The following is a 27,936-nucleotide window of genomic DNA, read 5'->3' on the forward strand; positions in this document are numbered from 1 at the left end:
TTGCAGCCAAAGATGGAGAAGCTCTATACAGTCAACAAAAACAAGACCAGGAGCTGACTGTGGCTCAGATCATCATGAGATCCTTATTGCCAAATTCAGACTTAAATTGAAGAGAGTAGGGAAAACCACTAGGCCATTCAGGTATGACCTAAATCAAATCCCTTATGACTATACAGTGGAAGTGAGAAATAGATTTAAGGGCCTAGATCTGATAGATAGAATGCCTGATGAACTATGGACTGAGGTTCGTGACACTGTACAGGAGACAGGGATCAAGACCATCCCCATGGAAAAGAAATGCAAAAAAGCAAAATGGCTGTCTGAGGAGGCCTTAAAAATAGATGTGAAAAGAAGGGAAGCGAAAAGCCAAGGAGAAAAGGAAAGATATAAGCATCTGAATGCAGAATTCCAAAGAATAGCAAGGAGAGATAAGAAAGCCTACCTCAGCGATCAATGCAAAGAAATAGAGGCAAACAACAGAATGGGAAAGATGAGAGATCTCTTCAAGAAAATTAGAGATACCAAGGGAACATTTCATGCAAAGATGGGCTCAATAAAGGACAGAAATGGTCTGGACCTAACAGAAGCAGAAGATATTAAGAAGAGGTGGCAAGAATACACAGGAGAACTGTACAAAAAAGATCTTCACGACCCGGATAATCACGATGGTGTGATCACTCATCTAGAGCCAGACATCCTGGAATGTGAAGTCAAGTAGGCCTTAGAAAGCATCACTACAAACAAAGCTAGTGGAGGTGATGGCATTCCAGTTGAGCTGTTTCAAATCCTGAACAATGATGCTGTGAAAGTGCTGCACTCAATATGCCAGCCAATTTGGAAAACTCAGCAGTGGCCACAGGACTGGAAAAGGTCAGTTTTCATTCCAATCCCAAAGAAAGGCAATGCCAAAGAATGCTCAAACTACCGCACAATTGCACTCATCTCACATGCTAGTAACGTAATGCTCAAAATTCTCCAAGCCAGGCTTCAGCAATACGTGAACCGTGAACTTCCTGATGTTCAAGCTGGTTTTAGAAAAGGCAGAAGAACCAGAGATCAAATTGCCAACATCCGCTGGATCATGGAAAAAGCAAGAGAGTTCCAGAAAAACATCTCTTTCTGCTTTATTGACTATGCCAAATCCTTTGACTGTGTGGATCAGAATAAACTGTGGAAAATTCTGAGAGAGATGGGAATACCAGACCACCTGACTTGCCTCTTGAGAAACCTATATGCAGGTCAGGAAGCAACAGTTAGAACTGGACATGGAACAACAGACTGGTTCCAAATAGGAAAAAGGAATACGTCAAGGCTGTACGTCACCCTGCTTATTTAACTTATATGCAGAGTACATCATGAGATACGCTGGGTTGGAAGAAACACAAGCTGGAATCAAGATTGCCGGGAGAAATATCAATAACCTCAGATATGCAGATGACCCCACCCTTATGGCAGAAAGTGAAGAGGAACTAAAAAGCCTCTTGATGAAAGTGAATGAGGAGAGTGAAAAAGTTGGCCTAAAGCTCAACATTCAGAAAACGAAGATCATGGCATCAGGTCCCATTATTCCGTGGGACATAGATGGGGAAACAGTGAAAACAGTGTCAGACTTTATTTTGGGGGGCTCCAAAATCACTGCAGATGGTGATTGCAGCCATGAAATTAAAAGACGCTTACTCCTTGGAAGTAAAGTTATGAGCAACCTAGATAGCATATTCAAAAGCAGAGACATTACTTTGCCGACTAAGGTCCGTCTAGTCAAGGCTATGGTATTTCCAGTGGTCATGTATGGATGTGAGAGTTGGACTGTGAAGAAAGCTGAGCGCCGAAGAATTGATGCTTTTGAACTGTGGTGTTGGAGAAGACTCTTGAGGGTCCCTTGGACTGCAAGGAGATCAACCAGTCCATTCTGAAGGAGATCAACCCTGGGATTTCTTTGGAAGGAATGATGCTAAAGCTGGAACTCCAGTACTTTGGCCACCTCATGCGAAGAGTTGACTCATTGGAAAAGACTCTGATGCTGGGAGGGATTGGGGGCAGGAGGAGAAGGGGACGACCGAGGATGAGACGGCTGGATGGCATCACTGACTCGATGGACGCGAGTCTGAGTGAACTCCGGGAGTTGGTGATGGACAGGGAGGCCTGGTGTGCTGCGATTCATGGGGTCCCAAAGAGTCGGACACGACTGAGCGACTGAACTGAGCTGAAAGATGTTTGATTGCTTCCAGACAGTCTATGGCAAAGCTGTCCTTCATGGAATTGCTTTTACGCCTGTGTCACAAACCAGTTGGGCAGGTTTCTCTCTTTTCTGGACTCCGCTTGCTGTTTTGATCTCGGTGCTCATCTCGTCACCGCTGTCCTGATTACTGGGAGCCTTGGGGAGAGGTAAGAGCTGCCTGAGTGCCTCCTCAGACTCCGTTCTTCTTCCACGTTGTCGCAGCTGCTCTCGTTCCTTTGACTTTGTGTATAAATTTTAAAGTCGGTTTGTCCAGATCTACCCTCCTCCCCACCCCCACCCCCCAAAAGACATCCTTCTGGGTTCTCTTGGCTTTATGTTAAGTCTGTATGTCATTTGGGAGGAATTGACGTTCTTGCTGTGTTGGGTCTCCCGTTCCATGAACACAGTATCTGTTTGTTTACATCTTTGATTCTTTTTCGTCAGCATTTGTCTCTTCATTATACCAACTCTGCACGTTTTATTAGATTTATGCCTCAGTGTGTCTTTTTATATCAGTCGTAAATTCTGTTTTACTTTGCCTTACTGTTATGTGCTATGACTGTAGAGCAGTGATTGATTCTTGAGCTGTGCATCTTATATCCTGTACCTTACCAAATTCAGGTCTCAGTTCTATGAGGGGTTTCAGTGTTTATTTTTGGTTGATTCCTTGCGGTCTTACTACGCAGATTCTCCTGTCTATAAATTATCTGAGCTTCCTTGGTGGCTCAGATGGTGAAGAATCTGCCTGCAATGCGGGAGACCCAGGTTCGAGCCCTGGATAGAGAAGATCCCCTGGAGAAGGGAACGGCTGCTCCCTCCGGTGTTCTTGCTCCATGGACAGAGGAGCCTGGTGGGCTACAGTCCGTGGGGTCACAGAAGAGTCAGACATGACTGAGCAACTTTGATAAATTGTGTCTGTATGAGTTTCATATCCTCTCTGCGCGGTGCGCCTTTGGCCAGGGCTTTCGGGCTGGTATTGGAGTGTCTGCCTCGTTCCTGGTCTGGGGGGAGCTCCTAGTCTTTCGCCGTCGAGGGCGGCGTCCGCTGTAGGCTTTTGTAGGTGTACCAGGTGTAGGCTTTCCCTTCCGTTCCTGACTGGTCTTTTGTTCTTGGTTTGTCCTGAGTCGAGGTGGAACTTTGTCACCTCCTTTCTTTTCCCACAGATTGATCCCTTTGTGTTTTTTCTTCTTTGAGCTGCCAATATAGGAGATTATATTGATTTATTTTTCAATATCGAACCAGCCGACGTCACAAGCTAAGTCTCCCTGGCCGTCACCGTTCCTTCGTGTTGCTGGACGCAACTTGCTCATGTTTTGCTGATGGTGTTTCCGGTCGTGAGGGACACGGATGTGTGGGTTTTGTTTCTTTTCTGTCCTCATCTGTTTCTTTTCGAGTGCAATGCTGGCCTCCCGTGCCAAGCTGGGAATTATTCCTTCTCTTTTCTGGATGAGATTGTGTAGAATTAGCATTGTTTCTTCGTTAAGTGTTTGCACCCTGTAAAACCACGTAGGCCTGGATATTTCTGTCGTGGAAGGGCTCTGAAGGCTGGGCTGTGGCTTTTGTGTGGGCGATGTGGCTGGACCGCGGGCAGTCGTCCGTGTGGACGCCGCCGGGGCTCCTCTGTGTCTGCAGGGCCCGAGGTGGGCTGCCGCGTCCCCGGCGCTGCTGCCTGGCCTCTTCCGCGGGGGCCTCACGGTTCACTCGGCCTTTCTGGAGGAGCAGCGGCAGCTTGCTTTCGTTCTTCTCATTGGCCTCTGGCCTTCTCAGTTCCTCCTTCCTGCTGTGGGTGCTTTTCCCTTTTTTTGTTTGGTTTCTTCAGGTGTGAATTAGATGCTGATTCGAGGTTTTCCTCGTTTTCTAATGTGAGTGTCTCGGGCTCCTGCTTCCGCTGCGCCCCACGCCTGGCCCCGCGCCTGCGGCCCGTCGCACCCTCGTTCTCGTCCAGGTGCAGAGGCTTTCTGACTCCGTTTGTCGTCTTCCTTGGACAGGGTGTGGTTTTGACGGGCTGCTACGGTTTCCATCGTGTCGATATTTCCCTCTCGTCTTTCTCGTTTTGTTGTTCAGTCACTAAGTCGTGTCCAGCTCTTCTGCAGCCCCGTGGACTGTAGCCACCAGACTCCTCTGTCCATGGCGTTTCCCAGGCAAGAATACTGGAGTGGGTTGCCATTTCCTGCTTCAGGGGACCTCCCCAACCCAAGGATCTAACCCGTGTCTCCTGCACTGGCGGGCAGGTTCCTTACTCCCGAGGCACCGGGGAAGCCCTTCTGTTATGGAAACCTGGTTTAAACTCCATTACAGTCTGTGAGGTAGTTTGTATCGTTTTCATTTCTTAATTTGCTAGTGTTTATTGATGCCCCAGGAATACGCTCTGTCTTGGAGAACGTCCTGTCTGTGCTCGAGAGGAACGCGTGTTGCGTGGTTTCGGGTCGAACATTGTGTGAAGCCCCAGCAGACCACGGGCCCTTGCTCAGCGTCTGTCCGCAGGTTTGCCTCCTTGGCAAGGAGCTTTGACGTCTCCAAACATACTTGTGGATTTGTCTGTTTCTCCTTCCAGTTCTCATTTTTGCTTCATGTGCATTGAAGCTCTGCTTTTAGGAGCATGTTTATTTAAGGCTTTTGTGTCTTCTCAGTGAATAAACCGTTTTACACTTTTGAAGTGCCTCTTTTTGGGGCAGCCACTGTCTAGATATCTCCTCTGAAGCCTCTCTTGTCCAGCCACCCCAGCGTCCATTCTTCCTCCTTGCCCCTTTCTTCTGTTTGTCCGGCTGGTGGAGGTGATTTGGGGTAACTGTTGGTTTATAGGAGGGTTGCGTGGGTAGTACCGAGTGGGCCACACAGCTCATGTCTGTCCCTCATAATCAGCACCTCTGTTTCTTGGTTTTGTCTTCCGCCACTTTGCAGGGCCTGCAGGTGGGCCGTTGCACAGCCCCAGCCCGCGTTTGTCTGGCGTATCCCTGATGAGCTGATGGGCCGGCTCTGGGGAAGATGTCCAAGTTTGGGGCGTCCGGTCAGGGGTGACACACTGTGAACGGTTCCTGCTTCACTTTCAGTATAAACAGGAGGAAGCAGGAAGCTCTTTGAATGCTGTGCTCGTGGGTCCGGGACGGCACAGCCCCACCTTCCTAAGAACTCAGCCACGCCCCCGTGAGCTCATGACGTCATCTCCTGCCCCCCAGCACGGCCACCACCCAGTCTCTGCTGCTTTGTTGGTGGCATGTAACTGGGGGCTGCCTTTTCGTTCATTTGATCCTCTCTCTCTACGTTTTTAAAACATATTTAAAAAAATATTCGTCGCTATGTTTGGCCATGCCCGGTCCCAGCTGTGGCCTGGGGCATCTTTAGCTGTGACACGGGGGGTCTAGTTCCTTGCCCACGGATCGATCGTGGGCCCCCTGCATTGGGCCCACAGAGTCCTGCCGCTGGACTGCCGGGGCGCCCCTCTCTCTGCCTTTTACCTGGGGGTGTTTAGACCATTTACATCGAATGTGATTACTGTGTGCTCGGGGTTGGTCTGGTCTTCCTTTCTTTTCTGCCTGTGCTGTCTCGCCTTCGTCCCCGCTGTCCTGTATCATCTCTGCCCCGACCCCGCTTTCCTGGGTCTCTGCCTGTTCCCGCTTTCCTGTGTCTCTGCTCCGTCCCCTCTTTCCTGCATCTCTGGCTTCCTCTGAACTACTTGCATGTTTTTTGTGACACCGGCTCACTTCCTTCTTCGGCCTCTGTGAGTCGTCACCGTTCCCAGTGGTTGCCTCGGTCTTGGCGCTCACCCTCCGCTTTTCCCCGCCTGCCCCCAGGGACCGGTGCGGCCCCGCGTGCAGTGCGCAGTCGTGCGGCCACTTGCGTCTGTCACGCAGCCCACGTGCCCCGGCTGCCATCCGTTTCATCTGCACTTACGTCTTAAAACCCCAGTATGTTTTTACTGGGTTTGCTTGACCTCTTTTAAAATAGTAATTTAGCTATTTCTTAAAGAGTCAAATAGCATGAAGCCATGTTTGCATCTGTGTGGGTGAGGTCCCCATCACTGCTCAGGCCCCGGCGTGGGTCCTCTGCCCTCTGGACTTGCTCCCCTTCGGCCTGGAGGCTTTCCCGTCACGTTCCCCATAGGGCAGGCCTGCCCAGGATAAATCCTCTGCTTCTGTGTGTCTGAGAACATCTTTATTTTGCTTTCGCTTTTTGAAAGATATTTTCACTGGGAATAGAATCCTAGGTTGACATTTTTCATTTCTTCCAGCATTTGATAGACTTTTCTCCTCTTTCTCACTTGCGTTTCTCTGCTGAGAAATCTGCTGTGTTTCTCCGTGGGTAGCGTTTTCTTCCTGTGGCTGCTCGTAGGGTCTGCTTATCAGCACCGATCTTAAGAGCCCGCGTCATTCCATGCACTGCACCCTTTCCTTACCTTTCTCGTGCTCAGGTTTGTGTGGCTTCCTGAGTCTGTGTCTTTATACTTTGATCACATGTGGACCCTCCTGCAGGGCTTTTCTGCTCCCCGCCGCGCGCAGGGACTGCAGTTGCCCGTAAATCCTCCTTCGTGAAGCTGCCCTGTCGCTCACGCTGCCCTCCCTGGTTTTGAAGATCGATTTTCCTCTCTCCCTGCCGCCACGGTAGCTTTTATCACCCTGGCGTCAAGTGCACGAAACTCGTGTCCTGCAGAGTCTCATCCATCAGGAATCCCGTCCAGTGTTCTTCACCTCAGACACCGCGGCTCCCGCCCAGTGGAACGTGCCTTTCCTCCAGGAGCCTTCAGTGCCTTCTCGTGTCCGGGGACGCTGACTCCACGTCTGTGCGGCTCTTGGCTGTGCTCCTCTTTGTGGGTCATGTCTTCCTAGTTCTTTCAACGCCTGGTAACCTTTGACTGGACAGCAGGCTGTGTGTGTCGGCTTGCTGGGTTCTGAGCGCTTCTGTGTCCTATAAATCTTGGCGCTTTCTTCAGAGGTGCATTAGGCTTCTTGGAAAGAGTCTGGTCCCTTCCAGTCTCGCGTTTGCTGATTTGCAAGGCCATTCTGGAGCAGTTCTCTCTGAAGAAAGTCACCCTCCCACTCCCAAGCCGCCCTTCCTGAGTTACCCGCGGAGCACGAGTCCTCCATTCCAGCTGGTGGGAGAGGCTCCGTCCCTCGCCCCGTTTCAGCGCTGGGCTCTGCTTCCTGGGTGCTTTTTTATTTTTCACTTATTTATTTTTGGCCATGCTGGGTCTCACCCCTGCACACTGGCTCTCCTCTAGTTGTGACGAGCAGGGTTTCTCTGTTATCACGGGCCCGTCACTGCCGTGGCCTCTCCCGCTCGGGGCATGGGTTCTCTGGAGCGCAGGCTCAGTAGCTGCCACATGTGGGCCCCAGAGCCCAGGCTCGGGGGCTGTGGCCACACGGGCTTCGGTTCCCCCGCCTGTGGGACCCTCCCAGGTCAGGGGTTGAACCCACGTCTCCTGCATTGGCAGGCGGTGTCTTTACCACTGAGCCAACAGGGAAGCCCCCAGGGGCTTGTTTATTTTAAGCTCTATCAGTTCAGTTCTGTTCAGTCGTGTCCGACTCTTGGCAATCCCACGAATCGCAGCACGCCAGGCCTCCCTCCCTGTCCATCACCAACTCCCGGAGTTCACTCAGACACATCCGTTGAGTCCGTGATGCCATCCAGCCATCTCATCCTCTGTCGTCCCTTTTCCTCCTGCCCCCAATCCCTCCCAGCATCAGAGTCTTTTCCAATGAGTCAGCTCTTCGCATGAGGTGGCCAAAGTACTGGAGTTTCAGCTTTAGCATCATTCCCTCCAAAGAACACCCAGGACTGATCTTCAGAATGGACTGGCTGGATCTCCTTGCAGTCCAGGGGCTCTCGAGAGCCTTCTCCAGCACCACGGTCAGAAGCGTGTCAGTATAGCTCCTATGAAAAATGGAGACAGAAATGGCCGCCCTCTTGCAGCAAGCGGTGGCCTGCTTGTACACCTGCCCCCGCGCCTGGCCTGCTTGGCCTCTGGGCCTTCAGGGCGAGAGGGCCCGCAGCTGCACCCTGTCCTGGTGGCCCCCAGCCCCAGCCGCATGCACATTGTGTGTCTTTTCTGTCTTTTCATCGAGTTTGGTCCTTTTCTTGAGTCTTGAGTCCTCCCCAGGGTGCAGTCCCATGTGTGGGGGGGACCAGTGGGCAAAAGACACGCGGACCCCAGCTGACCCCCGTTGGTCTCCCTGCTGCTGTGGAGTCGGGGTCAGCGGAGCCCCCACCACCTGCCCCCCCACCTGCCCCCCGCACCCCTCTGGAGTCGCGGTCAGCGGGGGCCCCCGCCACCTCTCCCCGCTGGAGTCGCGGTCAGCGGAGCCCCCGCCACCTGCCCCCCCCGCCCCTCTGGAGTCGCGGTCAGCGGGGGCCCCCGCCACCTCTCCCCGCTGGAGTCACGGTCAGCGGAGCCCCCGCCACCTGCCCCCCCCGCCCCTCTGGAGTCGCAGTCAGCGGAGCCCCAGTTAGTCTCCCTGCTGCTGTGGAGTCGAGGTCGGTGGGCCCCCCGATAGATGCCGTGCTGCGCTCCCCCACCCCCTGCTGTGTGTTCTCACAGCTTTTCTTTGCTGTGGCTGCTGCTCTGTGTCGTATTTTCACAGGTGCCTATTTAACCATCTCGTGACCCTTCCCTGTTCCCTACCCAGAGGCCGTGCTGCAGTGCCCTCCCGTCACAGTCTGCTCTCCTTGCAGGTTGAAGGTTGAGGAGCTGGAAGCCGAGCGGAGTCGCCTAGAGGAGGAGAAGACGACGCTGGAGGCGCAGCTGGAGCGGCTCACCCTGCAGGTGAGTTCGTCTGAGGCTCGCCCGCCCTCCCGTGAGGCTCCTGCGTCACAGCCGTCCACTTCCCAGTGGACAGGCCAGACGGAACCAGGGGCCTGTCCCCTCCAGACGCCCTCGCTGGCTGAGAGCTCGGGTCCCGAGCCCATGGCGGGCACCCCCTGCCTCGGGCCATGCTGTCGCCCCCCCCAGCCCTCCAGCCCCATGTGCTTCGTTGATTCACAGCCTGTTTTCCTGACTGCTCGCTGTGGCGGGCATGCTGGGCGTGCTCCCGGGGAGGACAGGCCCAGCAGAGGGTCGCACTGGTTTGGGGCTTGTCTCCAAGCGGCCTCCGTTGGCCTACAGCTGTGAGGCTCCATGGCTGGGGAGGAGAGGCCCAGCAGAGGGTCCCGGTGGTGCAGGGCTTGTCTCCGAGCGGGCCCCATCGGCCTGCAGCTGTGAGGTTCCGTGGCTGGGGAGGAGAGGCCCAGCAGAGGGTCCCGGTGGTGCAGGGCTTGTCTCCGAGCGGGCCCCATCGGCCTGCAGCTGTGAGGCTCCGTGGCTGGGGAGGAGAGGCCCAGCAGAGGGTCCCGGTGGTGCAGGGCTTGTCTCCGAGCGGGCCCCGTCGGCCTGCAGCTGTGAGGTTCCGTGGCTGGGGAGGAGAGGCCCAGCAGAGGGTCCCGGTGGTGCAGGGCTTGTCTCCGAGCGGGCCCCGTCGGCCTGCAGCTGTGAGGCTCCGTGGCTGGGGAGGAGAGGCCCAGCAGAGGGTCCCGGTGGTTCGGGGCTTGTCTCCGAGCGGGCCCCGTCGGCCTGCAGCTGTGAGGCTCCGTGGCTGGGGAGGAGAGGCCCAGCAGAGGGTCCCGGTGGTGCAGGGCTTGTCTCCGAGCGGGCCCCGTCGGCCTGCAGCTGTGAGGCTCCGTAGCTGTTTACACTGCAGTGTTCCTTTGCTTTTCATTTTTATCCTCCTGTCTAAATTGTTCTCAGGCAGGAAACCTGCAGGTCTGTGATTACCCAGATTCCGGACAGGCCATTGATTTTTGTCTTGACACCTATTAGAGGCAAATCAAATCTCTTTTTTATTCCCGATTCCTGGAGACGGGAGAAGTGACATCCTTGATAGAGCATGGCGCCGGGAGCCGTGGCTGGACGGTGTTCCGCTCTGGACCTGTCATCTTGCTCAGTTTTAATTGGGCCGCAGTCCTGACGCGGGGCGGCTGCTGGCAGGTGAATCCCCGGCCGCCTGTCAGGGGCCACGTTGGGTCGAGCGTGCCCGAGGTCACGCTGACAGCTCCCAGGCTTTGGGATGGGGCTCAGCCAGTCCTGCTGAAGCCGACAGTCGTGAGGCGCCGCCGCAGCCCCACTGCGGGCACTGGGGGGTCAGACTAGGTCAGAGAGGCAGTGGATGTGGGGGGTGGGGTCCCGGGTGGGGTCCGAGATGTTGAGCGTGTCCAGCCTCCTGGGCCCCATGTGGGTTGGGGCATCCGCGTCTGCAGACCTCAGCTGGAGCCCGCCTCCTTAGCTGGGTGGTCTTCAGGCATGTCGTGCTTTGCCATCTGAGCCCCCAGCATGTCCTTTATAAAATGGGGGACGACGAGCCCCCGTGGGGGATAACAGGAGCGGTTAACAAGGGCTCAGGGGCCATGTGTGGGCACACCATTGTGAGGGCAGAGACCTGGGTCCCTGGGCTGTGAAGGCCGCAGGAGAGGCAGGCGCCCTGCAGGTGGCCTGGCTGGCCCCAGGCTTGGTCCGTGTGACCGCAGAGCTGCGGACTCGAGTCCAGGGCAGAGCGGGGGGCGGGGGCTGGGGGCGGCTTGGCACACGGCCCCCGGCGTGTGTCTGTCTGCCGTGCTGCCTGCCTGCTCCTGATGCAGCCCCCCTCCCCTTTCCCCTGGAAGAGTCTTCAAGGCGGGCCGCTTCAAGGAAGATTGATTAAAATCAGCTGCAGTTTGACTTAATTGGGAACATATGCTCGGAGAGGGAGTCGACTAGTTAGAACTTCTTGTAATTAGTTCACAGCTGGTTGGTGAGGCATGCGCTCCAGTTACTGCTCAGAGCCGAGTGCACGCCTGCCTGTCTGCCCACTGGTGCCCGCTTGGTGCCCGGCGGGGCTGGGCAACGCTGCGGAGCAGGCTCCTGGCTACTTCCGTGCCCTGTGGCCCGTCCCAGGCTTCTGGGGTTGTCAGCTCTTCCCACCGCGTCAGGGGTGACCTGTGTGTGTCCCTAAAGTAGGCAGCCATCAGGGAGACAAGCCCTGCTTAGCGATGGTGGAACTGAGGCCCCCGGAACCAGACACGCCTGGCCGTTGTGTGAAGGTGGGATGTTCTGATACAGGCTGCTGTCGAGCAGGCCACCTGGAAGTCTGGGCCCAAAGCTCCCTGGGGTCCTCTGGGAACCAGACTCTGCGGGTGGCACTCCTGGTGCCCCAGGCCTGTGGCCCCCGCCCCGTGCCCACCTGGCCATTCCCAGCAGTCCTGGTGGGGCGGGGCACCGCCTGGACCCCCAGCTCCCTCCTGCCCTTGGGTGCCCCTCTCCTCAGCAGTGGGCCCTGGGCCTGCTGCTGGCTCTGCTCCTCCGCGGCGGTGGCCCTCGTCTCGGCCTGCTCGCCAGGACGTGGAGCTGACCCCACCTCCTGCCAGCTGTGGTGGAGAGCACAGTGACCTCCAGCCAGGAGCACTGCCTCGCCGAGTCACTGCTCTGCAGACTGCGTCCCCTCGACCGACGGTGCCCCATGTGTCCACATCGTGGGCCACGTCCAGGGCTGTCTGGGCAGCGAGCCGCCTGGCGCTCTAGGGAGCAGCCCGAGGGCCAGACGCACGGCAGCTCTGGGCCTGGCGACCGCTGGTCCCCCAGCAGGGCCCCTTCCAGTGAGGAGCAAGCTTCGTGCAGGCGGACGGGAGGCCTCGGGCCTCTGGCTCCCCTGGGCCCCGGGAGCGGAGCCTGTGTGCTGACGCGGCCTTGCTGGTTCCCTGACGTTGCAGACGTGGTCAGACACACAGCACAGTTGCAAGAGTTTCGCCGCGAGCAGCCCGTGTCCCCCTGTGGGGACGCTCCCCCGCGGCCGCCGTGACGCACCTGTCCACCCCTTCCTTCCGTTAGTCCCGTCTCTTTGCTTGACGCATTTTAAAGCAAATTGCAAACATCTGTACCTCTAAATGCCTCAGCACGCGCGTAATTAGGCAGAATTCATCTTTGGGGTTTGAGCCCCCATCCCACCATCGCTCAGAGGGGGCGGGAGAAGCCCCTGGAGCTGGAGCGTCCCCTCACGTCCCCGCCCTGCCTGCTTCCGGTGGGGGAGGGGGGCTGTGCTCAGGAAGGGGCCAACTGCAGCCCGGTGACATTGACACTGACTGTATCTTTTTTGGAAATGGAGTGGGTAGGAAATTGCCGGGTTCCCTGTGAGCGGAGAAACTGCCCGGCTCCCGCCCCGTTTAGTCATAGCAGCCCTGGCCTGGCCTCCTCCTGCTCTGGGATACAGGGGCTGGGGCCGGGGCGGGGCGGTGCAGCCTTCACCGCTCTCCACACCTTGCTGCCCCTGGCCCCGCCCCCTCTCCAGGCAGCAGACCCGAGCCCTGCTGGCGCCTTGCCTGCAGGTTCTGCCTGCCCCCCAGCCCCCAGGGCCAGTCCCTCCCCCACCAGTTCTCACCGGTCCTCACTGGACAGGGTCCCGAACCTACAGCAGGCCCCGGCTCTGCTTCTCGGAGCCTGTCTTGCCCTTGGGTCCTGCTGCTGCTGACCCCGGCCTTGAGCATGTCCTGTCCCCGACTAGACAGGTCATTCCTGACAGCCTGCTGCCCGTGCTTCTGGGATGTTCTCTGGGCGTTGCGTCCTGGCGGGGGCAGGGCCCTACAAACCCTGGGGCCTGGGGCCTGTGGGGTGAGCCCCCAAGGCTGCGGGGCAGGGTCGGCTGCATCCCTAGTGGCCCAGCTCACCCCCCACCCCCAACCTTGCAGGCTGGTGTTGCTCTGCACGTCTGGTTCCTCGGTGCCGGCCGGGTGACCACAGCACAAGGCTGGGTGTGGACTGGCGATGGTGTAGCCGTGGCTCTGCACACGCCAGCCCCTCCCCCAGCGGTGGTGCTGGCCCCTTCCTGGCTGCACCCAGGAGCGCCCACCCCCTGTACACTCACAGAGCCCGCCTTCACACTTCCTGACGCTTTTGTGACTGTGTGCTTGGGGGCTTCCCTCCATGGACGCATGCCACCCTGTCAGTGTTTACGCATGTGCCACACCCCCGGGTGCTGTGGCGCGTAAATCCTGCGGGTCACCAGGAACGTGGTCACGACCTTGCCGTGGCACGCATCCTGCTGCACACACCTCTGCCCTGTGCGTGTCAGAGCAGAGAGCCAGTGGCCCCTGCGTGCGTTTCGACGGCCGCACCATGAGGGTGCCGGCCCCCTGCCCCAGCCGCCGGGCTTCCGGGCTTTCCCGGTCCAGCAGGTGAGAGCCGTGTGGTTGGAGCTGTCAGTTCCTTTATCACGTGTGAGTGGGGATTTTTAAATGTGTGTTAACGTGCTTGGTTCATTTTTCAAATGGCTTGTTGGTCCTGTTCTTGCTGGTTTCTTGGAGCTCTTTGCATATCAAGGGCATTTTAAGCTGTGAGGATGTTTCCCAATTACCGTCTGTCTTTCGACTTCTTTGCTTGCGCTGTTTTGCTGTCTCTGTTCTTTTTTTTAGCCAAGCAGAGGTGCTGGGCTCTTGGACTCGTTTTATTACGGATGTGTTTATCGCCGTTTCCTTTTCAGCTCCCAGGCTTTTGTTCCTGTCTTTACCTTTCTCATGTCCAGACGGTAAAGAATTCTTTCTTGGTATCTTCTGGTTTTCTGGGGCATTTCATTTTTTACGTTTAAATCTGACGGATTTGGGATTTGGTTTGGGTTTTTTATAAGGGGGGAGGCATGGTTTTGGGAAGGGCTCCTCCTGGTGCCCCTGGACGACTGCCTGAAAGCCTGTCTTTTCCTCACTGGTGTGGGGTCACCCCCTCGTGCACCCGATGCCCCGGATCTGATTGAGGCCAGGGCTCGGGTGTCCTGCTGCCCTCGGACTCTTTATCAGGGTTTTCTCCCGTTCACTTCTACGTGAACTTTGGAATCAGCATATTCAGCTCCCCTCCCCCAGCCAGCTTAGAACTTGCTGGATGTCGTGAACCGAGAGCGTGAGGGTCTAGGGGTTGGGTCTCCTGGTCTCGCCCTCCTCCAGGAGGATGTCGCTGAAACTCTGTTAGGGTCTGTGTCCCCCCCGCCCCCCGGGAACAGCTCTGACAGAAGGACAGGCACTGTGTGATTCCACCTGTGTGGGGTCCCTGGAGGAGTCAGGGTCATAGAATCAAAGCAGAGAGAGGGCGCCAGGCGCTGGGGGGCGGAGCCAGAGTTTATGGGGACTCGGCCTCAGCTTGGGAGGGTCTGTGGGTGGACAGGGGTGACGACTGCACAGCGGCTTGAACATACTTAAACTGAACAGCACGCTTAAAACTGGTTACAGTGGCAAATTTTATCACAATTCCAAAAACTTTTCTTACTGGCTTTGCTGAACATCTTCGGTTCTAACTCAGAGGCCTGGCGGGAGCACAGCCCACGTCCGTGGTGACGGTTATGGGTACAGGGTCATCCCGCCCTCTTCTCACCCGGGCAGCCAGGCCCTCCCCTTCACCAGCTGGTCCTGCAGCTGCGGGCCTGACTGGAGGCCCCTGCCGCCAGCTCCCGCGGCTCAGGGCAGATGTAGGGTGCCTGCCGCCGCTTGCTGTCTGTGACAGGGAGATCTGGCAGCGGAGGCGCCTGATTTCCAGCTTCTGCCCACCCGCCCAGCCGAGTGGGGACACGGGCCACTCGGTCAGCGGGCTCGGAGGGCCATCGCTGTGGAAGGGCAGGGTCTGCCGCAGGCGCGTCCTGCCCCCTCCTCCCCCAGCCTCCCCGTCCCTCCCCCGAGAGACGCGGCCCTGGGTGCCCGGGTGGGTGGCTAGTGTCCCGGCCGTGTGCACTGACCTGACAGGACAGCAGCTTAGGGGGCGGCCCGGCGCAGACAGGCGTGTGGGGCCGTGTCAGCCGGGCGGCAGCTTGGCCAGCTTACCCAGCCCGCCGTGCGGTCAGTGCCGTACCTCCCCACTCCCGCACCTGCTGCGCCGCAGCCCCGAGTCTCCCTGCAGGGCGGCCTGGGAGGGCAGCCGGGGTGGGGGGCGCTGGGAGGGCCCAGGGCCCGCAGCTGGCCTTCGGCCGGAGCGGCCGCCGTCCCGCCCTCCCGATGGTGAGGGTTGTCTTTCCTGCCTTCCCTGCAGGCTGTTGACAAGCCTCTCTCACAGCAGGCCACCTTCTGAAGGGCTCTGCGTGGGGTCGCGGGTGATTGGTGTCCTCTAACTGGCTCCAGCGACCGCCCTGTGTCTGCTGCTTGGAGCCGGGCCCTGGGGCTGTGGTCCTGAGCGGGCAGTGCGGGGCCGCAGGGGGGTCTCACCACATGTGCCTGGGCCTCCAGCCTGTGCAGCACCCCTCCTGTGTCTTCGCTTTTCCTGGTCCTCACCTGTCTGTCCAGCGAGACCCGGCAGCCCTTGGCTCTCAGCAGCACAGCTGGAGTCAGAGGTCCTGGGAGCTTGCGGAGTCATGCTGCTGGACCCAAAACAGCCAGGATCTGGCGCAGGTTGAGGAGGCTGAGGACCGAGCATTTTGGTTCCCAGCAGCCTGGCTCAGACTGTGTCCGCCCACTGGGTAGGGACCTTGCTGCGGCCGCGTGGGAGTGGCCTGTTATCCCCTCTCAGGCGGCCCCTGGACACCTGCGTTCTCTGTCCACCCGTCCCTCTGCCAGCGCCTGGGTGGGGTCAACACGGGGGCAGTGCTCCCCGCTCTGCCTTCTGGGGGTCAGGTTTGCACTGGTGCTTCCCTGCGCCGTCTTCCCGTGCCTCGAGAAAGGCCTGGGTCCTCAGATGAGGGCGCACTGGCCCCATCCAGCAGGTGTGAGAGGCGCCGTCGAGACTAACGCCGGCTTTGGCTCCACGGTCATCACAGCACAAGTGGCACGCTCAGCAAAGCTCCGAGCGCCCACAGCCGCCTTCACGCCCACTGTCGGAGGCTCAGACGGTAAAGCGTGCACTTGCAACCTGGGAGACCCGGCTTCAATCCCTGGGTCAGGAAGATCCCCCGGAGAAGGAAATGGCAACCCACTCCATCCATTACTCTTGCCTGGAAAATTCCATGGACTGAGGAGCCTGGTAGGCTACAGTCCATGCGGTCGCAGAGTCGGACACGACTGAGCGACTTCACTTTTCACTTTTTTTTCACATCCACTGACTTTCTCATCTTTCCAGACCTGGGAAGGTGAGCAGAGTCCCCGTTTGACAGATGAGCAAATTGAGTGTCAGAGCGGCCTGGGCGTCTCAGAACCAGAGCAGGATGTCTGTGTTTCTTGCAGCAGGACGCCAGCTGAGGAGCCGAGGGGCTGTGCCGTCTCGCCGGGGGTCTCGTGTAAGCGGAGGGGCTGCTGGCCACAGAAGGACAGTGCTGGCGCTGACGGGAAGGCCCCTCCCCAGGCTCCACGGCCCCGAGGGGACTCCGGTCGCAGCCACCGGGCAGCCTGCAGGCTCACCCGTGTGTCTCGGGCGCCCCCGCCCCCCCAACCCCCCCCCCCCCGCCCCCCCAACCCCGCCCCCCCCGCCCCCCCCGCCCCCCCCCCCCCCCCGCCGGGGGCCACTCGGGGCCTGGTGGGCCCGCTCCCAGCCCCACCCCTCAGCTCCAGCGGCCGGTCCCCAGGGCTGGGCAGTGGCGAGCACACGCGAGGGTGCTCTGAGGCCCCCCGACCCTGACGGCCCCTGGGGGGCAGCCCCATAGCCGGCTTGTTTGTGAGGCGCCTCGGCCACAGGAGGGCGGGTGCCGGGTCCTGAGGGCGCCCTGGGGGCGGGGCCTCGGGGACTGGAGGGCGTGGGGCGGGGCCTCGGGGACTGGCTGGTGTGGGGCGGGGCGTGGGGGCGGGGCCTTGGGGACTGGAGGGCGTGGGGCGGGGCCTCGGGCCCTGTGGCCCCTGGCTTGTGGTGCCCCAGAGCGGGGGCTCGGGAGCGCCCGCTTCTCTCGGCAGGGGGCCAGTCCCCAGATGGCAGGTCTTCTCCCTGCCTGCGGCCCTCCTGCCTCCAGCCCAAGCCCTCCGCTTTTCACCCCTCTCGTGAGCTGCGAGGGTCTCTGGGCGCTTGGTGCCGGGGGTCTGTAGGGTTTGTAGGGTCTGGCCTGCAGTCCCGTGGCCTACAGCTGAACCGCAGGCTCTCCACCCTCGGCCAGCACACTGTCTCGAGGCTGGGCCTGCCGGGTGCCCCCAGCTTCAGAGCTGGGCAGCGTCCCATGAGCCCCCAAGCGGCAAAGGAAATCGGCCCACACAGCGTGTTGGACGTGAAGCTGGCGCCTGAGGGACCCGCCCAAGGTCGCTGAGCTCACGGGCTGCGGGTCGCTGGTCTGGGCTCACGGAGGCGAGTGTTCCGGCCAGCGGGGCCTGGAGGGCTGAGCGCCCCCATCCTTGAGGTCTGGCTGGCCCTGCCCCTCAGCTTCCGTGGGACCCCGAAGCTCCCCGCCTTTCTCCCTGAGCTGAGCTTCCTGCGGCGTCGAGAGGTATTGATTCAGTTTTCAGGCCGGGTGATTAATAAATATGCATGAGGATCGGTGGTTACTTAACTGTGCATTTTAATTCTCCCTGTGTCCCTGCCTCCTGCAAGCAGGGTTTCTTAGCAGGCGCAGCAGGGCCCCCTCCCTGGCCGCCGCAGTCCTTCACAGCCCACAGGAGCCCTGAGGTCTGTCCCCCACCCCTACCCTGTTGTCCCAGGCGCTAGGCTGAGAAGGCCCTTAGAGGTCAAGTTCACTGCCCTCTTCTTCCTCCGATGGAAGCTGCGGCCCTGGAGGACAGACACCCTGGGCCACCAGCAGGCAGGGCAGAACTTGACCGTTGACGGCAGCGAGGCAGGTGTGTGGGGCTCAGGACGCCAGCTCTAAGGCCTGGACGCAGGGCGCCTTTCTGTTCGTCGTAGCTTGCACAGAATCTGAGCGTGGGAAGTAGACCCCTGTGGCCTGTGGGCCACAGGCGGGCTCTGGGGCCCCAGGAGGAGCACTGCTCAGGCCCAGGCCTGCTGCCTGGGCCCGTGGTTGTCCGGCAGGCCCGGTCCTCTGCGGACTTGAGACCCTTCCTGTGTCCTGGGAAACTCGTGGTCCCCCGAGGACCCTGGCCCGGCTGGAGCTCCTCCGCAGCCTGCCCTGCGCCCACCTGTGGTCACGGCAGGGAACGGGCCTCCACTCCCGGGCAAGGGGGAGGCTTCTGTTTGCCGGTAATTGCACCCACACATCAAAGAGAGGCTCAGAACTTTTCCTTTTGAGATTCCCGTCAGCGTCTCAACAGTTTCCTCAGCTGTGAATCAAACAAGGCAACAAATTTTTAGCAGAAGATTACAGCCGTTTCTCCCCTTTCTTCCTCAGAGCTGTCATCTAGTCGCAGATATCAGCAGATTTGTTCACGCCCTCCCATCTGCTTTAATGGTGCTGGCCTCTGGTGCCCCTCACGGTGCCACGAGGCCCCCAGTGCCCCTCGTGGTGCCACCAGGCCCCCGGTGCCCCTTGCGGTGCCACCAGGCCCCCGGTGCCCCTCAGAGGCCCCGGTGCCCCTCACGGTACCATAGGGCCCCTGTGCCTCCGACCACGCGTGCCCGTGGGGGAGGGCGGCACCCCTGTCCCTGGCTGGCTGTGAGCACCTCCTCTCCTGGGCACCGTGCAGCCCACATGCAAGGAAGGAGGGACGGAGAGAGGAAGGGGAGGGCCTCCTTGCTCCAGGAGGGGGTGCAGAGCGGAGCCCAGGTACACTGAACCCTGGCGCCTTCTTCCTCGGCCTGGCCACCCGGTCCTGTGGGCCTTTAACCCGTGGCAGCTTTGTCAGGCCTGTGGAGGAGGCTGACTCGTAGCAGCTTGTGTGCAGTCCAGCTGGGCCTCAGGCACTAGCCCTTCCCAGCACCTGGGAACGGTGGCCCCATGGTCTGTGGCGCTCCGGGGGGGTCAGACTCCTGGGGGAGCAGCTGCCGCAGCCCCCCTCCTCTAAGCAGAGTTAATTTCCTTGATTTCTGAGAGCCCTGTGGGAGGTTGCAGGTGACAGGGCCTGTGGCTGACCCCAGCCCTGAGGCGCTTTCACAGACTTGTCTCACGTGCCTGGCACCCCCCCTGGTGGCACCTCGGGAAGCCCCCTGAGAGTCCGGCTGGACCCAGGCGGCACGGGCTTGAGTTGGGTGAGCTGGCCTGCCCCCTGCCAAGCCAGACGGGGAGACCTGTCCTGAGGACCAGAGTCTGGACAGCATGCTGTTCAGGGTGGAGTCCCAGCTGCATGGGGGCCCATGACCAGGAGGTGGTTTGAAAGGAAGCCGGGACAGCCCCGCTCAGGGATGGTGCTTGACACCTCTGCGGTGACCTCCTGGGCTGCGGGGGCTGTGGGTTGTGTGGGCGCGGGGAGACTTGCAGGCAGGGCTGTGTCCACGCCCGAGGTCCTGGGCCGTGCCAGCCAGTCAGAGCCGATACGGACCCGTGTCCCCCAACCCCCACCCCGGGCCCTGCCCTGTCCATGCCGCCGGCCCAGCACGCACATCCCAGGGCCAAGCACCCCCAACCCCGGGCCCCACCTCGTCGATGCCTGCCTGCCCAGCACGCGCATCCCGGGGCCCAGCGCCACCCCACCTCCTCCGGCCCACTGGGTCCATGCCCACTTGCCCAGCACGTGCATCCTGGGGCCCAGCACCCCCAACCCCACTCCCCGGGCCCTGCCCCGTCCACGCCTCTGGCCCAGCACGTGCATCCCAGGGCCCAGCCCCCCGCTCCCCAGGGCACAGGCCGGGCCCATGTGTGGAGGAGGGGCTGGCTCCGAGCGGGCCCTCAGGGCAGATGGAGCGTCAGCCCGCGTCCTGCTGTGTTCCCTCTCTTTTTTCATCTCTTTCTTAACAGCTTTATTGAGGTACGACTCGCACACCACAGGGCTCACCCGTGTAAAGCGGGCAGTTCAGTGGGTTTCATACTTTCACAGGTAGCGAGCGGCCATCACCACGCAGACTCCGACCACTCCTGTCGGCTCAGGAGGGAGCCCTGCACACCCTGCGCCGTCGCCCTGCGCGCCCTGCCGCCTCCGGCCTCCAGCAGCCGCTGCTCTGCTCTCTGCGCCTGGAGCTGTCCTTGCTTGGACACGTCACGTGCGTGGCGTCTGTGCGTGGTGGCTTCACCCACTGAGCGCGGTGTTTTCTCTTTCCCCTTTCGCCGCCCCGGGGCATGTGAGAGCTTAGCTCCCCGACCGGGGGTTGAACCGGCGCCCCCTGCGTGGGGAGCCTAGAGCCTAACCACTGGACCCCCGGGGAAGTGCCCGAGCAGTGTTTTCAGGGACCGTTCACGTCGAGGCCGCTGTCCGCGCTCCGCTCCTTTTCATGGCTGTGTCGTACTCCATGGTGTGGGTGGGCACGTGGATGGTGCTGCTGCAAACGTTTGTGTACAAGTTTCTCCGTGGAGGCGTGTGTTCACTCCTCTCAGGTGTGTCCCTGGTGTAGACTCACTGGGTCACACGGTGCTGGTGCTGGCGGCTTACTCGCTCAGTCGTGTCTGACTCTGCGGCCCCGTGGTCAGCAGCCCACCAGGCTCCTCAGTCCGCAGGATTGCCCAGGCAAGGACGCTGGAGAGGGTTGCCGTTTCCTTCTCCAGGGGATGTTCCCGACCCAGGGGCCGCGTCTCCTGTGCTGGCAGGCGGGTCCTTTCCCGCTGAGCCACATGGGAAGCCCAGGCCCCGTGGTCACTCTCTGTCCAGCTGTCTGAGGAACTGCTTTCCACGGAGGAAGCACCATTTTCTGCCCCAGCAGCGGCAGGGCTCGGCTTCTCTGTCCTCACGGAGACTGCCTTTGCCATTTCAGCTGCCAGGCGGATGCAGTGATGCTTCCTTCTGGCTCCCATTCCCGTTTCCCTGACCACTAACAACATTGGCGTCGCGCATCTTTCCGTGTGCGTGTGGCCTGTTCATGTGTCTTCTTGGAGGAGGATCGGTTCCGACGCTTTGCCCGTTTTCACATAAGCTTGTTTTGTTTTCTTTCTGTTGTTGCCGAGTTGCGCGAGCTCTTCAGCGTCCTGCGTACGGGCCTCTTACCGGATAAGCAATCTGCGCGCTCTCTCCTGCTCCGGGTGCTGTCTCTCTGCTCCCTTCGTGCAGGCTCTCACTCTGATGGAGCCCAGCTTGTCTATGTTCGCCTTTTGCTCCTCGCTTTTGGTGTCATGTGGGAGAATCTAAGACCAGACCCGGTGCCTGTGTTTCTGCCAACACTGGCTCTCAGGCTTAGGTTTTTATCCGCTGTGAGGTCACTGTCGTGCACAGTGTGAGGTGAGGATTCGGTTCGATGCTCCTGTGCGTGGCTGTCCACTTGTCCAGCACCTCTCCTTGACAAGTGGTCCCACCGGGAGCCGCTGGCCTTCCCCTGACCGGCCGTCAGGCCAGCCGCTCCCCCACCCGGCGCTCACCTGTGCTTCCCGGGGGCCACCCAGGACCTCGCATCAGTTCAGGGTCGGAGCCGAGCCCGAGGCCGCTCTGAGCTGCCCGTGCAGAGCTTCACGGTCTGCCAGGTGCTTCCTGCCCCCCTTCCTGCCTGCCCTGTAGGGGACCCGCGGGGACAGACGGTGCAGCCAGCACCACCTGGCACGCCTGTGCAAACGTGGCGCTTTGCAGAACTTGTCTGTCCTTGTCCTTTCCCTGCACCCCCTGACCCGACACCCATGGGACACGCAGGTCCCCACGCGCCCAGCCCACCCCCGTTGGCCGCAGGGCCTCTGCCCGAGCGTGCAGGGTGGTCGGACTCCGCCCCCCTGGCTGTGTCTCCCAGGCTGTGAGCATCGGATGAAATAAGATCCCTTCCAGCCTGATAGCCTGTGACTCACCGAAGTTACACCTTGTCTCTTTGTCCTTTGAGGTTCTTACAAGGTTTTCGGAAACCCGCAGGAAGCTGGCCGCCAGCCCCTCCCACCGCCCTCTGCTGACTCTCCCCCAGCCTGGGGCAGAAGAGAGCTGGCAGTGTCCCCACACGCCCCCCTCCCTTTTAGGGGCAAAGTTAGCAGGTGGCTGGCGAGGCGTGGCCGGCAGTGGCCACACAAGCCTTTGGTGACTTGGAGGGCCGGCATCCACGCAACTTCGCTCCCACACTGGGGCGGCTGCTCTGCGGCATGGCCGTGTTGCCTGCCTGCCCCACCTCCTGGTAAAGGTGCTGTTCCTGCTGCTGCCCTTGGAGGGGTCGCTGTGGGCAGAGGTCCGAGGTGGAGGTCCGGTTTTCCAAGAGGGCGTCTTGGCATTGGAGTGGAGGAAGATGACCGCTCAGCTGGCCCAGCGGCCCTTGCTGGGGGGCCGGGGGGCCCGGCCGGCAGGCCTGCGGCCCCTCAGCCAGGGACACAGCGTGTCTCTCTCCCCGCGCCTGGGGGAGGGACCCTCGGGCCCCCTCACCAAGGCCCAGGCCTTCCCTTAGCGCCGGCCCTGCGGGGCTCCCGCTCGCTGGGGGGCCCAGGAGCAACAGCTGGAGACGTGCGGCTCCTGCTTTGACTTCCAGAGCCTCCACCGAGCTTCCCTCCTGGGGCCGCCTGGGCCAGACGGTGGGGACGGGACTGAGAGTGGGTTTATTCAGCAGCGGTCTGCCTGCTGCCCGCCTGTGCTCAGCTGTTGGGGTGACTCGCTCACCCCACCTGCCCTGCTGCCAGTGAGCCTGACGGGGGTGGCGGTGAGCCCGACGGGGGTGGGGGGTGAGCCTGACAGGGGTAGGAGTGAGCTTGGAGGGGGTGAGGGGTGGGCCTGACAGGGGTGAGGGGTGAGGTTCACGAGGCTGAGCTTCATAGGAGTGAGGGGTGGGCCTGACGGGGGTGGGGGCTCCCTGATGCTCGTGGCAGGGAAGCTGAGGCTGGGCTGGCCCAGGCCTCATCCGGTGCATGGCCTGGGCATGTGTGCCAAGCAGCACGCCTGCAGGGATGCACGTCCACCGTGGACATTCACTGACCGTGTGCTCCTGGTGACCAGGGCCCAGACCAGCTCTGCCTGCAGCCATCCCCTCCTGTGCTCAGGGCTGGGTTGTGTGTCGGTAACAGGAGCTGACACTGAGCGAGGTGTGCGGGGACTCCACTTTAGTGTCACGGCTTTCTTAAGTGTTCAGATCTTAAAAGCTGGGTCCCACTGTGAAGGCCTGGGACAGGAGGGTTGCTGCGCAGCTAGCGAGGACCCAGGCGGTCACGGATAGCGTCTGAAAACACGCGCTGGACACCGATGCTTGGGGAGACGCGGGTCAGAGCGGGGGGCTCGCGTGCTGCCTCCTGCCGATGCCCTAGAGATGGGGGGTGGGCACCCCGCGGGCCGGGCCGCACTCGCCGGTGGGGGCGCTGACCGCCTGTCTGTGGTCCTCCCCCAGGGCGACTACGACCAGAGCAAGACCAAGGTGCTGCACCTGAGCCTGAACCCAGCCGGCGCGGCGCGGCAGCGGCTCCGCGAGGACCAGCAGCAGCTGCAGCAGGAGTGCGCGCGGCTGCGGGAGCTCGTCCGCGCCCTGGAGGCTGGCGGCCCCGTCCCTGCCCACCTGGAGGCCACCTCGGAGCTGCCCTCATCCCGGGAGGTGGCAGGTAGGCCCCGGTCCTTCCATACGTCCCTCCGTCCAGCCCACGCAGGAGCCGGGCCATGGGCCTCCAGGCGATGGGGGCCCCAGCCTGCAGAGTGAGCGCAGCAGGGACCCGAGGTGGCATCTCTCCGACCCGGGAACAAGTTAATACCATTTGTCAGCTCATGTGTGTCCATTAATCACACAGACACCAGTGCTCCGGGAAGCAGGGGCCATCTCTCACAGCCTAAGTGCATTTCCGGACGCAGCGAGCCCTCCGCAGGCCCTGTGGCAGGCGGGGTGGGGGTGGGGGCTGGAGCTGCCTCTTCCACCACGAGGGTCTCACCTCCTCTGCAGCTCTGACTCGGGGCCTCGGTCTCTGACCTCACAGCTTATCTCTGTCTCCAGGCAGCACAGTGAGCGTGAGCCTGCCTGCTGCGTGCCGAGGTCCCCGAGGCTGGCCCTCAGGCAGACAGCAGGTCCATCACCGCCTCGCAGGGAGGGCACCGTCAGGGGGCTCCGTTTTCCCAGGGGTCACCCAGTCCGGCCTCAGGGGGAGCCTGGGGGCTGGGGGGCGCCTGCAGCCTCTCTCCTTTGTTAGATGCTGCCAGGTGTGGCTGCCTGCCCTGGGCCTCAAGCGGCTGGTGAGGGGCCACTCCCTGGCTCCCCCAGAGTGCAGCCCCCGCTCCCGTGTCTGCTGCTGGCTCTGTTCACCCCCTACCCCCGCGATGTCTGCGGGGCATCCGCGTCGGGAAGACACGGCTGCCGTTTTCTTGACGTTTGCTGCCTGCGTTTCCAAGCAGCCTTTCCCCCGGGAAGCCCTTTCTACTTCCTCCGCCCGTGTCTGCCGTCTCAGGCTTGGAGAGGGAGCACAGGCATCGTCACGTCTGGAGCCTGGCTCTGCTGTCGCCCTGTCCCCAGGGTCGTGGACGCAGCCCCTCCAGCCTGCAAGCTCCCACTCTACCTCGGCGTGCAACCAGCCTTTCTGATCACTGTCCGTGGAGGTGGGAGTCAGGCCCAGCACCGGCCTGCGGGCCTGTAGGCCTCAGTCAGCCGCAGCCGTGACTGGAGCAAGCCTGGCCGTCCTGTGGGGCTGCGCTCCGCGTGCTCCCTGTCGCCAGGGTGTCCCAGGTGGTCCTTGTCCCACGTCTGTCGGCCCAGGGTCCCCCGTGAGGCGGGGGTCCGTGTGCCGCCGGGTTCAGTGGGGACCCCGAAGTGCGGGTCTGCTGGCCCCCCTGAACCCCTGGCTCCCCAGGCCGCACCCGTCCTTCATCCGCTTTCCCGCGACCTGGTGCGGGGCTGGCGGACAGGGACCGTGGGTGTTGTGGGAGGTGCACACCCTCCTGCCCCCACCTGCCTCTCCTGTCTTGTCTTCAGGAGGCTGGCATTGGCTGCCCTGGTGTGCTGCCCAGGTGATTCTGGGGCCAAACCGCAGCTCAGCCGCCAAGACCGCTGTGAGGGGGTCCCTGCGGCCCAGGGTGAGCTTCCCGGCCCTGAAAGCCAGGCAGGGCCTCCCGCAGGGTCCTCAGCTGCCAGCAGCCGAGCGTGGTCTCGGCCCGCGCTCCTGTTCTCCCCGGCTCCTCCAGCCCCGCTTCGCGAGTCACCCGTGTCCTTGCCGAGTTCAGGAGCTGGGAATGCAGACTCGGGCGCTCAAGGTTGCTCTTCATTCTGCACAAGGACTCACACCGTCTGACGCGACAGACCGTTTACTCCTCAAGTCTGTCTCTCTGGTGTGCTCAGCTGTGGGGACGCAGCTGCTCGGAGCCTCCCGGGGCACCCAGCACGCGCCCAAGGGCACTGTGGGCGTCCGGGCAGACGGCCGGTTGGACCTGGGCCCCTGCTCTGCCGTGCTCCCCGAGGCCCCACAGAGAGCGGGACCACCACAGACCTCTGCAGTTGGGACAGCCGGTGCGCAGGTGGTTTAATGGTGTGTGACTTAGGAAGAAGAACTCCAGGCAGCTGTCGTCGTGGCCGGAACCAGGCTGAGTGATGCCATGACCCTCCCCAAAGGCCGGGAATTGGCATCAAGTGGCGCTGGGGGAGGGGGCATGACTGCCAAGCTCAGGAGCAGCAAGGACGCTTGCCCGAGGTGTAACCGAGAGCCCCGCCGACCTCAGGCCTTCACTCGGCTCTATCTACGGGCTGCAGCCTCTCTCCCAGCAAAGTCGGATCAGAGCACTTCCCCAGGCACGTGTGGAGATGCAGGTCCCTGGGCCCCATCTCAGACCTGCTGGCTCAGAATCCCAGGGGCCTCCCCCCCACGCCCCTTTTACCCCCAGGAGCCTGATGGACCTGAGGAGATGTGAAGGCGCTGAACCTGGAGCCCCTTCAGGCGCTTGGTTGCTGCTCAGCGGCCCTTGAACTGAGCTGGCCGGCCGGCAGAGCCCAGTGCTGTCTGTGACCAGGGCTGGCTGGCGTGTGTGGGGGTGCAGAACAGGCAAGCGGGAAGGTGCGCCTGGAGGACACAGGCCGTCAGAGGGGTGGAGACCCCCCGGAGGCGTGTCCTCGGAGACTAGGAGGGACTTTGAACAGGCAGCACGCGGACAGGAGCCTTCTGAGTGTTCCAGAACGGGAACGACGGGCTTCCGGGCGCCAGGAACGTCAGAGAGTTACATGATGGTCTAAAGAGGGGTTTTTAAGATGAAACTGAGAAAATCTGAAAGCGGAGGAACAAGACAGTGAGATGGGAAACAGGAGGAAACGGTGAGGCAAGTCGTGCACCTGGCAGCCCGCGGGGCCCACGTCTCAGGCCTGGCTGCTCCGCGGGGGCCAGGAGGACAGGCCGCACACGCGCTGAGGACCATCCGCAGCACGGAGGGAGTGCCTTTCCGGGGGCGGCACTGGGCAGGGCCCGTGGCGGCAGAAAGCCCCCACACACTGGAAAAGTGGGTCGCGGGCCAGGGGTCACCAGACGTCCCTTCTCAGCGGCAGCTCTGGCGCTGGGCCCGCGGGCGCTGCTCCAGGTCCCTGGGAGCCGTGAGAACACTGGCGCCTCGGTGGTGGCTTCTACGCTCCCAGAGGACAGATGGCGGGGGCACTGAGCAGCTGAATGGGTGGCTGGCCTGTGCACGGAGCGTGCTGTCGGAGCCTGGCCAGGCTTCACGTGGTCAGCAGAGTCACAGCTCAGCAAACTCCCTCCTGGGCCGTCCACGTCCGCCTCAGCGCCCTGGACTCCAGCAACAGGGCCAGGCAGCCGGGCTCTGACCTGTGACCTCCCTCCAGCCGTAGAAATCTCAGTACCTGGACCCCCTAACCTCCAGAGTCTTGTCGTGGACTCGTGGACAGAAGGGCCCTCCCTGCCTTCCCCGTGGCCTGCGGGACAGCCCCACACCCCGGATGGGCTCATCTGCTGTGTACGCGGCACTTGGCGCTCGGCCTGCAGTTGCCCTGAGGGTCGTGTAGGTGGGCGTGGTCTCCACGGTGACGCCTGGCAGCCAGGATGAGGGCGGCCCCGCAGTGGAGGTGCCCCGGCTCCCTCGTACCAGGAGCCGCCCTGGGGGCCAGGAGGGACGATGCAGGGCAGCTGCCCAGCCGCGGGTGACCACACCATGACAGGTTCGGGAGCCTGTAGCCAGCTGTTCCTGGACCTCGGCCTTAGGACAGCCCCTGCCAGGACCACGGCCCTTGGTCGGCGGGAGCCTGAACCCCTTCTCCCCTCCCCTGCCGGAGCTGGCTCAGCTCCTCCCGAGGCTCCCCACCCACCCAGCCTGGGCCAGAGAGATTACTAATTGGCGCTTAATTAGGTAATGCATTAATATTAAAATACCTAATCTTGTCAGAGCAATGCACAGGAGGTGATCAGATTTGTCCCTGCCTGACTGTGCCGCTAATCCCACGGGGTCCCTGGAGAGGGCTGTGCCTGGGCCCCTCCTTGGAGCCCCGCTCGCTCTGCCCAGGGAAGAGGCCACCACAGGGAGGCGGCCACAGGCCGGCCTGCAGCAGCCGTGCCGTCTGCTGTGTTTCTCTCTGCAGACCAAGGTTGACCCCCTTTCCCACTTCAGCCAGCGCCCGCCCCGCAGTGGGAGGACGGGGCTGCCTGGGGGTGGGGGAGGCCCGAGGGGCCCCTGGCCAGAGCCACCCGCCTGGATTAGCACCGGCCAGGATGTCACAGTGCTGAGCACAGGGCCCAGGCAGCCTCGGGTCACCTGTGAGGGCGCTGAGGCTCCACATGGCTCGGCCCCAGCACGCACCGATGGACTCAGGGCTACCTGTGGCCACTGGTCTGGGTGCCTGAGGCGTAGAGGTGGGTGTAACCTGGGTCAGAGAGCCGTGCTCAACAGGAGCTGGCCTCTGAGCACCTAGAGCCTTCGGGGAGCAGGGAGAGCCCCCAGCCTGTAGCAAGAAGAGCCTTGCCTGCACTCCTGCTGGTTCTCAGCTGGAGGGGCCACCTCTGAACAGCCAGGAAGGCTGC

General features: G+C 61.4%; 1 protein-coding gene across 13 annotated transcripts in view; it reads left to right on the forward strand.

The window, feature by feature from the left end:
* MAD1L1 (mitotic arrest deficient 1 like 1) overlaps positions 1 to 27,936 on the forward strand; it is a 293,088-nt gene that overhangs the window by 185,293 nt on the left and 79,859 nt on the right. For 12 of the 13 annotated variants that reach the window (XR_006058001.1, XM_042240605.2, XM_060406090.1 and 9 more), the window contains 2 exons: positions 8,885 to 8,975; positions 23,343 to 23,550. Coding sequence is in view for 12 of the 13 variants with exons in the window: in XM_042240605.2 (XP_042096539.1) it covers positions 8,885 to 8,975; positions 23,343 to 23,550 (299 nt within the window). In the remaining variant the exon portion in view is untranslated. Of the gene's footprint in view, positions 1 to 8,884; positions 8,976 to 19,957; positions 20,134 to 23,342; positions 23,551 to 27,936 lie in introns of those variants that run through there. The other variant, XM_042240608.2, reaches the window with a different exon arrangement.

The sequence above is a fragment of the Ovis aries genome, chromosome 24 (genome assembly GCF_016772045.2).
Source record: "Ovis aries strain OAR_USU_Benz2616 breed Rambouillet chromosome 24, ARS-UI_Ramb_v3.0, whole genome shotgun sequence".
NCBI lineage: Eukaryota > Metazoa > Chordata > Mammalia > Artiodactyla > Bovidae > Ovis > Ovis aries.